At 35.5% G+C, this 13,679-nt stretch overlaps 2 protein-coding genes across 3 annotated transcripts; both read left to right on the top strand.

The window, feature by feature from the left end:
• The first annotated feature begins 1,541 nt into the window (after window positions 1-1,541).
• Window positions 1,542-5,929, top strand: LOC121263515 (probable serine/threonine-protein kinase PIX13). The gene is made up of 6 exons (XM_041166449.1): window positions 1,542-1,856; window positions 1,959-2,290; window positions 4,071-4,206; window positions 4,293-4,435; window positions 4,985-5,108; window positions 5,335-5,929. Exons 1-6 carry the CDS (start codon window positions 1,787-1,789, stop codon window positions 5,754-5,756), a joined length of 1,227 nt encoding a protein of 408 aa, XP_041022383.1. The 5' UTR covers window positions 1,542-1,786; the 3' UTR covers window positions 5,757-5,929.
• A 4,790-nt stretch (window positions 5,930-10,719) lies between these two features.
• LOC121263516 (dehydrodolichyl diphosphate synthase CPT3-like) lies at window positions 10,720-13,366 on the top strand. 2 transcript variants are annotated; one of them, XM_041166451.1, is made up of 3 exons: window positions 10,741-10,759; window positions 10,872-10,966; window positions 11,881-13,366. In XM_041166451.1, exon 3 carries the CDS (start codon window positions 11,904-11,906, stop codon window positions 13,002-13,004), a length of 1,101 nt encoding a protein of 366 aa, XP_041022385.1. In that variant the 5' UTR covers window positions 10,741-10,759; window positions 10,872-10,966; window positions 11,881-11,903; the 3' UTR covers window positions 13,005-13,366. The 2 variants fall into 2 exon arrangements, with proteins under 2 accessions (XP_041022384.1, XP_041022385.1); XM_041166450.1 differs by having other exon boundaries at window positions 10,720-10,966.
• The last annotated feature ends 313 nt before the right edge of the window (window positions 13,367-13,679 follow it).

Below are 13,679 nucleotides of genomic sequence, written 5' to 3'. Positions count from 1 at the left end.
TTGCATAAATCTTTTGGTCTCACGCTCTCACTCGGCAACTCCAATTCCATGTAGAGGTCTCAATTTTGACGTATAAAAAGAAGAATGGGGTTAAAAGAAAATCCCAAAAACCAAGTTTATATATATATATATATATATATATATATAAACACAATTCATAAATGAAGAGTGCTAACCCACAAAGAGATTATATTAAAGTAATCTCACAAACTGACGTGACTCTATGTGAGCTGTTAGATATGTATTATAATAAAAGTAATTTTACAATCTGATAGATCTCAATAAGACACATCAGTTTGTGAGATTATTTTTGTATAATCACTTTGTGACTAGAGTATTTCTCTTTATAGAAACCTATGCCAGTTAACATAAAGACAAAACTCTATTATCAAAGTAAACTAACTTTACAAGCAAGGGAAGGATACGAACCTGTCAACAAAGGATAAACAAAAAAAAAAAAAAAAAAAAAGCTAATAAGAAATTATTAATGACGAAAACATGGAACACCTGCTTTGTTAATGGTGTGAATACCTAGCCTAGCTAGCATATGTTTTAGGAGTTAATATAGAATAATGAAGCAACTTGTATTACTCAATGCTCCATGTGTTACAAAGCTCTCAGCTAAATTATTTCCATCCGCGTCAAGCCAAATGGAAACCATCATCCCATATGTTTGAGATATTTACATAACGGTTGAAGTAATGATACATACAGTCGTGAAGTATGCAAGTGTTATGCAATTGTTTTGAAAAAGAGTGAGATCTATTTTTTTAAAATTAATTTTTTTTATATGAATCTCATATTTATTCATTTTTTTCAAAGAGATTCCGTAGTGCTTACGCACTCTACAACTATAAATATCAAGCACCCTACAACTACAAATATCATTTATCGTCTTTCTCTATTAAGTTTAAGTTTACCTATGCGAGAGGGGAAACAAATAAAAATTGGCCCAAATATTTGATAGATAATAACATACAGTCACACAAAGTCAAGTTTTATTATTTTTTTTTTTATTTATTAAAAAAAAAACGTACTGCATATATTGCAAAACCATTTAGATGTTTTCTTTTGATGTTAAGGCTTAAGGAATCCATCCAGCTAGGAAAAAAGTAGTACACTGTTGGTTTTGCACGAGTCCGTGAACACCAATCGCTTCTGTGTTTATTTTCCTTGTTGAATGTGTTGAGTATGAGTTTCCATAAGGATACTTAATGGGGAGAGGATAGACTATAATCTGAGAGAAAGTGCTTGCAGATTTTTCTTGTGTCTAGGCCAATCTCTAACGAACTCCAACAGTACATACATGGTTGACCACAGTGGTGGTAATAAATCCTGTCAATAAGATGAAAAAAAAAAGTGCAGATAGAGTTGGTAATGAACTAAACAAGAATTTGGAATTAGAGAATCAAATCCCAAAGTTAATTTAATAACTCCCAATAATTCTCTTTTGTTGAAGGTAGGAGGAGTATTGGGCAGAAGAGAACTCGGTCATTAGTTTTCGTTGACTACGACGCTACTTCAAACATAGTGGTTGCCTATAAAGTACTGGACCTTACAATGAAAAAACCATAGTGGATTCATGGTAACTGGGCGAAAAAAAGTCTAACAGAAGAAAAAGCTACCATATGTTCGTGTATATATATATATATTTCGGCTCCACTTTCCCCTTGTCTCCTACTTGAGTCTTTTCTCCCTCTACTTCAGCTTTCCATTGTTTCCTTGGACTTTGCTATAAGCAAGTTAATCTCATCTTGTTGGCCTGGCCTTGTAATCATAGGTTGATATGGGACTTTGCTTAGGATCTCTCGCTCATGAGCCTGATCCTACCACCACCACTTCACCACCTACTCCAGGTTGCATTCCAAATTAAATCTTAGACACATGTTCATGATCATCTTTGTTTTTTCTGTTTCTTCTAATTTTTATGTTGGATCATGTTCTTTTCCTCTTCTTAGGGACATCAAGCAGCAAGAACATAGAATCATCAGCAACAAGCAGCAGTACCGGGAAGAGTCAATTTTCAGGAGTAAGTGGAAGCGCGGACGAGTCATATCCTAATGGCAAAATCTTGGAGACACCCAACTTGAAAGAATTCAGCTTTTTGGATTTAAAGACCGCGACTAAGAATTTCAAGACGGATTCTTTGTTGGGAGAGGGAGGCTTTGGGAAAGTTTTCAAGGGTTGGATGGATGGGAAGACGCTCACGCCCTCTAAGTTTGGCACTGGCATGGTGGTTGCTATCAAGAAATTGAAATCAGAAAGCATGCAAGGTTTCCAAGAGTGGCAGGTGTTAATTTCAACAGAAGTCTTCTTTTGTTAGGCATTCAATTCACTGTTATTTCTATATTCTGCAGAAAACGTCGTATTTTGTTTTTATGGACAAGGTTATATAAGAAAAAAGAAAACAAAATGGGAGAAAAAAGAGCTAGTTCTATTCATGGTTGCAGTCATGCTTGGGCAAGATTGCATTCATATTCCATTTATGGAATCCGGCATATAGAAAATTCAATATTTAATTTCCACTCTAAATATAATTAACAAAGTGTTTAGTAAGCATTTAGTTTATTGTTTTTTTTTCCACAAATATATATTTATATATATATATAATTCTATACATCACGCTATCATCCGATTATATAAGATATGATATATTTATCACTAAAAAACATCCAATATCTTCTTGCATTTGTTTGCACTAGTTATTAGACAATAAAAGGATGGGAGAAGAAGAGCTAGTCATTATTGGCTACAATCTTGTTTGGGCTTAACTACATCCTCATATTCCATTGTGGAATCCAGGATATGGATTAGGGTCCCACCTGTACCACTCTGTTGCTATTGATTCCAAGTCCACCAATGGTGAGAAAGAGATGTGGCTTTTAAGGTCCCCACAATGTGCACACTACGGGCACGTTGCTTAACCATTAAACGCCTCCTGTTTTGGTCAATGACATTTAAATTGTAGGCCGGAGTCCAGACCAATAACGATAAATATCACTAGTCTTCGTTAATTTCAAGGATTGAATCTTGCTTCCTATCCATACAATCTATGACTAATTTGATTCCCATTTGAGTACAGAGTAATGCTATACACCATACTACCATTTCACTTTCATCTCATTAAATATGATGTGGCATATTCATCACTATTAGATGATAAAGAAGCATGAAATAAATGATCATTTAATGGTGATAAATATGCCACACCATACTTAATGGGATAGTAGTATAGTGTATAGAATTTTCCATGCATTTAGGTTTGTTTGAAGACCCAGCTAATCACAGCAGAAAATAACCAAACAGAGGCTCTACTAAAGGAATCAGCAATAAGTCAAACTTGGTCCATTGTAAATGCCTGATTAGACTGAAAATTCAATCATACTAAACTTCAGTAGTTTGTACCTTTTTTTTTCTAGGCAAGTGCAGTAGTTTGCAATTCAATGTATGTCTATACCTGCTTCTGGTAAACTTGATGTGTGAGCTAATCATTGTACTAAAAGCCTCTTGGGATTTTAGTTTCTCTCTACTTCTCAATAGTCAGTTTGTTACTAAGGCCCAATCAACAACATGAAAGCAATGCATTGACGTCTCACTTATTTTGTAATTCAAAAGCCAGGCTATGTAATAGCAATGCATTGACGTCCCGCAATATGCATCTCCAAGATTTGGGACCATACATCATGGTTGGTTTCGGTAAGAATAATGCTGGCTTTGAAGCCAGAGTTTTCTGATTGAACATGTATAACAGATGAGGCTTCGGGTGGTAATATGGTACGGGTGTCTCTCTGATACCAAGTCAAAATCAATGGTACATCAGAGAACAAGAGGTTTAGGAGGAAATTAAATATTTGCAGGAATCCTAGTTTATTTTGTACAGCTAATAATAGATACAACTTGGAGATGATTATGCCAATCGTTAACAGGATTCTGTTTACTACCCTAATAATATGATACAGTTTGAGCCTCCGGCTATCTGCTTAGCCAGTTTCCTACATTTCTATGCCTTTCGGGTATAATCATTTCTTCTGCCACTAAATTTGTTTTCCCTTTGGATTTTGATTGTGTAGTCAGAGGTAAATTTTCTTGGAAGACTATCTCATCCAAACCTGGTCAGACTATTTGGATACTGTTGGGAGGATAAAGAGCTGCTCCTTGTGTATGAATTCATGCAGAGGGGAAGTCTGGAGAATCATCTTTTTAGAAGTACGAGTTCTGAGGAGAAAATTGTGAAAATAAAATTGCTTTTGCTGTATTGATGTGTTTACTAAATGAGTTTTTTGGTGGAGCAGGGAGTCCTAACATTGAGCCGCTTTCTTGGGACATACGGCTCAAAATAGCCATTGGCGCAGCACGGGGCCTGGCTTTCCTACACACTTCAGAAAAGAAAGTCATATACAGAGATTTCAAGGCCTCAAATATACTGCTTGATGGGGTTTTTCTTTCTGTGATCCATGTCTTTTTTTCTGCCTCTAGTTTTGGTGTTTAATGCTTAAATACGTCGCTAATAACATAGGAACTGAAAACCAGATAGGAAGGTAGCTTCTATTTTGAAATGAATGGAAGTATCTCACTACTCAAAAATTCCTTTTTGTTTCCTTCCAAGTGTTTTGGCTACAAAATGCAGCAGTTTGCTCCTTTTGATTGATGAGGAGACGCTAGAGAAGATATTTGAACCTATTGTTTTAGCAGTAGTTTGAGGTTTGGAGTATTCAGCTTGTAGCTGATATTTTAATGCACGAGACTTATGAAGAATCAAAAAGAGCATTAGTATAACTAGACTTGAAAACATGTTGAAGAATCTCTCTTGATTATCTCCCTCACAAACATATAGATCCAATCTGGCTTTGTCCCAGGATATTGGGGTGTTTCTATGGGACAGGAAGGTACTCATTACCTATATTATGAAAAACATTGCATGTAGGACAGACAGTGACCATCAATATTTTATTTATAGCCCTTTTTTATTTTCTAACTCCTGCAGAACTACAATGCAAAAATATCAGATTTTGGCTTGGCAAAATTGGGACCTTCTGGTGGTGAATCACATGTGACAACCAGGATTATGGGCACATATGGTTATGCTGCTCCAGAATATATAGCAACGGGTAATGCTATCTTTAATAGATCCTAGAAATTTTGGGAAAAAGAAGATTACTACATAGTGAAGTCTTGCCATTTGATTGCATGAATGAGAGATCGGTATGATTCTGCATCTGCTGAGTGAATTGATAAAAGATATAAAGAGAAGCAAAAAAAATATGTCCATTCAAGCCCGATACTTTGAGCCATAATTTTAACAGTAAATGCTGCCATTGCTCCATATTTCAACAGGTCATTTGTACGTGAAGAGTGATGTGTATGGCTTTGGTGTGGTGCTGCTTGAGTTGCTAACAGGGTTACGAGCACTTGATACGAAAAGGCCTAATGGGCAGCAATCTCTGGTTGAATGGCTTAAGCCATCTCTTTCTAATAAAAGAAAGTTGAAATCCATAATGGATACGAGGATGGAGGGCCAATACTCACCAGTGGCAGCATCACAGGCAACAGAACTCGCTCTGAAATGCCTGGCACCAGAACCTAAAAGCCGCCCATCCATGAAAGAAGTGGCGGCAGCTTTGGAGCGTATTGAAGCAACAAAGGGAAAACCAAAGGCAAAGGAGTCCAGAATCGACTCTACTGCTGCAGCTCATGGCCAACAACCTATTCATCGTCGTTCTCCCTTTCATGCCGGTCACCATGGTGCTGGAATTTGATACAAACAGATATTCACATAAAAGCAACGTGTAGTAGTCTGGTTTTTTCATTCTTTGGATTCAACAAATTTTGTATGTAACTCACCATCTATCTCGATCTCTTCAATGGGTGTAATTCTGTTGTAATACTCTATTAAAACACTGAATACAGTAAAAATTGTAAGGCGACTCAACCAACTTGGTTCGGTAGTTAGAGTCCAATTTGATAACTTTGTGCGAACAGATCCTGGCAGTAAATATCATGCATTTGGGATTTGCCAACCCAGACAGACAGACATCATGAAAGGCGCTAATGTTCCAATTTGTTGCTTATAAATAATATGCATGGGATCTGAAAACCAGATGGCAACATATATAGCTGCTATTCTCGTGGCTTTTGCCTAGAATCCTTGCTGTTTTCTCATGTGGTTTTTCCCTTCTCCTTGCATGCTCTCTTCCCCCTTACTTATGTTCTTGGATATTTTCTTTCTGAATATTATTATTCTAATTTTAAATCTTTTTCAATTTTAAATCTTTTAATTTTTTTATTTAATTATTACCTAATCATTCAAACTTTTTCAAATTTTCAAACAATATAATTTTTTCAAATTTCAAAACAAAAATAATATTTAAATAATTTTTTAACTTCGTAACATTTTTATTCAAAACTCAATAAAGCATCTTAACTAAAACTATTTCACTATTATCCACGTATCGTTCTACTAATATTTACAAAAAAATTTGTAGAGCTAGCACTTCCCAACATAGTTCACATATCGTTCTACTAATAAACATGGACCAATCAATGAAAACCTAATGCCCAGCTGAACCAATTGTCTATCTATCATATTCATAAATAAGCCAAATTCTTTGTATTAGTTTTCGAGTTTTGCTATATATAAATCACTGTTTTAACACACAGATCCATTATAATTTAAAATAAAAATTAAAAATTAAAAATACTAATAATTTTTTAGTATACCTGATGTGAAAAGTTTTCATATTAGCAGTATGTTGGGTGTGTAAAAAATAAGATTTATACATAGATTTTCTTCTAATTTTTTGTTTTTATTTGAGGAATTTGTTGTGACCCTCCAACTTCTATAATAATGTTAATGTTGCTATTGTTGGAGGAAGCATACTGTAGTTATTAAACATCTACCAGTGCTTGGGTCATGCCTATTTATTTATTTACACTAGGCAATAATATCAAAGCAAAAGTGTAAGCGGTGAAATGGTAACAGGAAATGTGCTACAATATTAATTTAATTTTTTTTGTTAAGAAAGGGTAGCTATATTTGAAATGATATTTATTATTTGCAAAATTTGATATTAATTATTTTAAAATTGGAGGGCAGCAATCAGTCGTGGAAATTGCACTATTAAAGCCGAGATCAGTCAAATATATGATATCTTATTCTCAAATCCATACTCACATTATTTTTAGAAAAAAAAAATAAAAAACTTTTAGAGTTCCGCTGCGGAGCGGTCTGGCTGTTTAGATGAGAAAATTAGCCCTCCATTCACATGGTGACATGTAGATAAAAATACAATAAACCCTTTAAACCTCACCACACACAATCACAAAAAGACTTCAGCTGAGAGGAGAACTGCTCTTGCACTGAGCTTAGCCTTATTTCTCTGCCAAACACCTCATCGCTGCTTCATCGAACCTCTCTGCCTCCAGACCAATTTTTAACCCCGATTTCGCTACTCAATTGTAACACCACAAAGCCGGCATGAATTTCAAAAACAAATAGGCATCCACACTATAAAACCCAAGATAGATTTATTCCCGAATTCGAGGAAGGAAAAGAAAATAGGAATGAAAGTAACTAGGATAATGCAATTAGGAGGTAGTGAAAGATCGAGAAAAATAATAAAACCTTAAGAGAGCAAGAACACGAGTGGGGAAAATGAGGGATAAAATCGAATAACTTTTATCAACAGCAGTACAAACCAATCAAGTCAGGTGCTTCGTTCTGAATTATTTTGGATTTTTTAGGGGAAAATTTTTCTTTCCTTTTTCTTGTCCTAGACGTTGCATCATGTTTACATGGGAAGAAATAATGAAAAAATGACAAATAGAAATATGAGGAATATCATGTTTTCATGAAACGGGGGTGCAAAGGGGAAGGGCCTGCAAACTGCGAGTTAGAAGGGGGTTTTAGCTGCTAAGGGGTTTTCGAAGGAGAAGGGGAAGGAGTTGTGAGCTGCGAAGGGATGTGTTTTTGAAAGGGTTCCGTCGTGATTCAAAGGGGCTGCAAAGGGGAGGGGGTTGTGTCTCTCGCGAAAGGGAAGGGGCGGATGAGTTACGATTCAAGTTATTTTTTCTTTTCTCTTGAGGGGTTTTGTGATCTTGAGAATTTTACTTGGTTTTTGTCCAAAAGTTGTAGAAGATGGTCGGGTTCCTTCGTTCCAGAGAATCTGCCATGAACAAGGTGAGTCAAGTAAGCGGGTTCCTCTCTCTCTCTCTCTCTTGCACTCCTTCTCTGTTCCTCTCGGCCTCAGCCCATCCTCTAGATCGTCTAGGTCACCGCCACCATCTGGGTCACCGACACCGTCTGGGTTGAGCTCCACCACCGTTTAGATCTAGCGTCATGCGAGATGGCAGTGTTGAGATCTTGAGCCCGTTGGGGTCCCTCAGAAAGAAGTAGAAGGGGCAACATACAAAATATGAGTGAGGAAGAAAGTGAAATGGATTCAATGATCTGCTCCATGCAAATGTAAAATAAACATAATAAATCGTCTACGTGTCGCGCTGTGAATGGAGGGCTGCTATTCTTTACTTAACAGTCGGACCGTTCTCCAGCTTTTCTCAAACTTTTATGGAGTGACAGAGAAATTTAGAAGACGAAGGATGGTTGTCGATCAATTCGACGGTCGGCTTGATGAAATAAGAAAAGTCAAAGTCCAATTTCCAACTTTGTAGTCACAGGTAGAAATGCAACCAATTCGATTTGGTCTAGTTTTGAATAAATTTTGGGATCCATTCAATATATACTAGTTTTATATTCTGTTATTCTCTTAAATCGATACTTTCAATTTTATTGATTCTAGTTTGGTCCAATTTAATTTTTAATTTTTTAATTTATATTAAGGTTAGATTTGGATAACAAGTTGAGACGAAAATTAAATAAAATATTATTAGAATATTATTTTTAATATTATTATTATTTTAAGATTTAAAAAAATTAAATTATTTATTGAATTTTGTGTATGAATTTGTGAAAGTTATAATTATGAGATGAGATGGGTTGAAATTAACTCTAAATCCAAACCGAGCCCAAATCTCTAATCTCTTATACTTATATATATATATATATATATATATTAATATTTATAAATATTAGTAATACACTAATACTATTAGTATATAGTAATACTATTGGCATGGTACTATTACTATATGTTAGTGATAATATAGTAAATAATTAATATACTAATGTATATTAGTATTACTAATATATTTATCAAAATTAATATGTTGAGAATTTATTAAGCCATAAAATATAATTAATATATATTTTATATTTAAAACACATAATCAAATAAATATTCATGTTTAACATTAAAATTTTATGTATAAATTATAATATAACATTATTTCATATATAATTATAATTTATAAAAAATATATATAATGTAAAAATATTATATAATATTAAAAATTAATTAAAAATATATAATTATGTGAACTGGTCTGATCTAGCCCTAGAAAACATAAACCGAAACTGGACTTGTTATGACCGGTTTTTAAAATGGAAGAATCGGTCTCGAACAGAACTGGTCCAAAACCAGACCGAACCAACTGGTCGGAGCCGATTCGGACCGGTTTTTCGATTATTCGATTTATCTTTACAGCATTACTCATTAGAACAAATTTGGCTAACAATGAAAATGCTTGAGCTATCTAGAATTTATTCAAGAGTTTTTATCGATTTGATTTTTTTTATTTAATGATTAAAAAAATATTTTTTAATAAGTTTATAATTTCTTTTAAATGTTTAAATTGATTTAAGAAATACTTGGAAAAAATAAAAAATACATTTTATACTTATTGGTAGAAACTGCCGATGACCCTAGCAATTCCCCTTTAAAAATGGTTTACATTGAAGGAGGCAAAAGATAAATATTTTACTTGCTAATTACAATAACTTTGTATATTTGTATGGTTACTTTACACCCGTCATTAATAATTTATAATAGATTTAAATTATAAAATATGAGAAAAATAAATTAAATAAAAAATTATAAAAAAATATTAAATTAATAATAACTTATTTAATAAATAAATAATTTATCGTAGAAATATCTCTAAAATAGAATACTCCCACACCGCCGGCCAAGATGAGGTGGCCAAAAACAAATAGAGAAAGAGAGCTGGTAAACGTGTATTGGGTTTCACTGTTGCTCACCTCCCCCCCAACCGTGCCTCTTTACCTCGCCCATGCTAGGGTTCGCGGAGAACAAGTCCACCGACGTCCACCTCACCCAAATCCACCGATTGACACCTCGCCCAAGTCCCACAGAATTTCCAGCTACAGTATTGGCGCCGATGAAGACTGGGTATGCCTTCCAGCTTAATTCAGTAGACGCCCGATTTTATGACTAAACTTCACCTCTTGTACACACATGCCGGCGAGAAACGGGGAAGGGAAGCAGAGGTCGGTGCCGGAGGGGGAAGGAGGTCACGGGTATAGAGGAGCTCGTGCCTTTCAATTATTTTACCGGGACGTTTTGGTCATTTCAGGCTTCCAGCGTGGTTCCTGTTTAGCTCTACTTCTACGTTGCCCTTTACATAGTTACACGTGTTGTCGACTCTTTTTATTTTATTTTTTAAGCACATCGTCGTTTCTGTGTGCTTTTGTGCGGTTCGGTTCTTCCCGTGTCCTTCTCCCTCACTCGGTATAAAATAGTGTACCTCACTTGCACTAGCGGCACTAGAATAAAAGGTGGGGGCGGCTGGCTGTAGTTTCACTTTCCACTGCTCTTTCTTTTAATTGAAATAAATGTCTCTTCAGTTCTATTCATGTTTCTTTCTTCATAATATCGATTAGACTTCGGTTTCTCTATATATATGAGTGAGTGGGGCAGCACTAACCATGAGCTTTGTATTCGATGAAAATATGGCAGGTTTCTAGTTCTTTCTTGTGAATCGTGGGTGATCCAGATGCTCATGGTTATTTTTGCTTTGATCTTGGAACTGTAATCGCGACTTGGTTATTCATGTAAGTCCTTTCCTATTTCATAGATATGTAATGGCTTTGCATACTTGCCCATGTATGTTGTCTTGGTATTTTGTGGTTGTTCGGAAATTCAAATAATAGGGAACACGGAAAAAGTAAAAGAAAGATATATTCGATTATGGCAAGTGCAGCTTAAATGGAATCTCAGCCTAGAACGAGAGGGAATGAGTAAATAAAGAAGTTTCAATCCCTCGATCAGTGTAGTTATATCATCATATTTAATCATAAAAGCTTGAAGACTTGAAGTTATGTTCCAAGAACGATGCTTTAGAATGAGATCTGAAAAAAAATCTCTACATCTGGGTGACTTGGGATGTCCTCATCCCTTTTTAATGAATTGATGCATGTGTTTAATATAGCTATCTATCTGCTTTTTAGTCTTGGTGTCTTGACCGTTTCATGTCTGCATGTCGTTCTTTACAAAAGTGGCCCGCAAACACAGAGATAGTCTTATAGGAAATCTTTGCCCAATCTGCTGATTAGTTAACCTAGTATTCGTGTACACTCAAAAAGACATTACTTGATTGGTAATAGAAGTCATTTTTTTTTGGATAAGTATAGAAGTCAATTTTATCAGGCACCCACTAGAAGTAGCTTTTAATTCGCCAAAACACTAGTTTTGAGTGCTTTTTTGTTGTTTGTTTTTCTTGGTTGGGTTGGGGGTTATAATACTGGTTCTTTTGGTTCTTGAGTTTCTTGTAAGAATCGAACTTCTTCATGCTGTAACATCACTGACTGAGCTATCGCATTGACAATTTATTCACATTTTCCTCCAAACCTCCTGATTATTTGCTTTATTCTCTTATCTCTGTTGCTGCCTGTGGTTTTTCTACCGATATGGCCTAAGATTTTTTTTCCTCTTACTTATAAAAAAAATCTGTATTCCTCTTGAACAGCATATTTTGGCACTGGTCATATAATGGCGAAAGATAGAGGTGATAGTTTAAGCCAATTGTCTGGGGGTCTGGGTAGTTTTTTGAGAAAGTGCCTTTTTAGTATTCTTTCAGTGGGTCCACTTCCCAATCACATTGCATTCATCATGGATGGAAACCGAAGGTATGCAAAGAAGCACAACATGGCAGAAGGGGCTGGCCACAAGGCTGGCTATCTGGCTCTCATGAAGACGCTTTGTTACTGCTATGAACTGGGGGTGAAATATGCAACAGTCTATGCCTTCAGCATTGACAATTTCAAAAGGCGTCCTGAAGAGGTTCAATCCTTGATGAATCTAATGCTAGAAAAGATTGAAGAATTGTTAAGGGAAGAAAGTATTGTAGACCAATATGGTATCAGAATATACTTTATAGGTAACCTAAATCTTTTGAGCGAGCCTGTCAGGGTTGCAGCTGAGAAGGCAATGGCAGTCACTGCCATCAATACCAAGACTGTTCTTCTGATCTGTGTAGCCTACACTTCTTATGATGAAATCCTGCATGCTATTCAAGAATCCTGCAAGATTAAAAGGAACGAGATTGAAGAACGAAATGTAAGTAAAGTTAGCAATGGTGTGACTGAAGGTGCTGAAGAGGTTGATGAAATACATGGTGTCATTATGCATAATGTTCAAGGATATTGTGAAAATAGGTCCAATAAACTTCAGGTGTTGAACAAAAGTAGAGTTTACGGTAGTGTAACTGGAGACGAAAAGAAAAATGTAGTTGTTGCGGATGCTGTTGGGGGATCCTGCAAAATGAAATGGGATGAAGCTGCAAGTAGAGCTTGCAATGGTTTGATCGAAGGAGTTGAAGAGAGCATGAAGAATCAATGGGTGCTACCTCCTATAAAGCTGTTAGATGTTGAGAAACACATGTACATGTCAGTGGCGCCCGAGCCTGATATCCTGATCCGAACTTCTGGGGAGACCCGCCTCAGCAATTTTCTTCTCTGGCAGACTACTAACTGTCCATTGTACTCTCCAACTGCACTATGGCCAGAGTTAGGTTTATGGCATCTGGTGTGGGCAGTACTGAACTTCCAGCGGAGCTACCAATATTTCGAGAAGAAAAAGAAGCAGTTATAACATTCTTAAGGCGGCATAAGCAAGACGTTATAAATTATTTTGTAATAATGAATTACAATATAGGGATCGTTCCCGAATTCCTCTGGGAGGTTTGGAAACTTGAGCAATGGGCTCCACAAGTCTGATTGTGGTACCTACTTTGGATTGTTTTAAGCGGCCAAGCTTGCTGGTTTGTACTCATGTTCTTCCCATTTTAGAATTTGATTGGCTAGTGAATTTGTATTGGAAGCACCAATGGCTCTTAAGCATCAGTCTCTGATGCTCGGGGCTACTCAATATGCTATCCTATAAAAGTTAATATTTTTCTGAGCACTTGGGATATGCCTATTTCTATTAATAAAATTTTACTTTTATTTATCAAAGAGAGAGAGATACAGCATCAATCTTCAAAAAGACAGACAGCAGGATCAAGAGTAACCATTCAGAGCACTGAGGCACTTTATTCAATTAAAACTAAAGAGTAATTCTACGTACAATTGTGAAGTACGTAAACGTCGTCACGTAATTATTTTGAAATAGAGTGAGATTTATTATTAAAAAATTAATTTTTTTTAAGTAAGTCTTACGTTTTATTCATTTTTTTAAAACGATTACATGATAATTATACAATTCATAATTATAAATATCTTTTCTCAAAACGAAAACGTTAAAAACTCGTAATTTCTCAAATGAGCA

This window comes from Juglans microcarpa x Juglans regia, chromosome 4S, assembly GCF_004785595.1.
Source record: "Juglans microcarpa x Juglans regia isolate MS1-56 chromosome 4S, Jm3101_v1.0, whole genome shotgun sequence".
Classification (NCBI taxonomy): Eukaryota; Viridiplantae; Streptophyta; class Magnoliopsida; order Fagales; family Juglandaceae; genus Juglans; species Juglans microcarpa x Juglans regia.
Note: the sequence above shows the minus strand (reverse complement) of the source record. Positions and strands in the feature narration are given on the sequence as shown.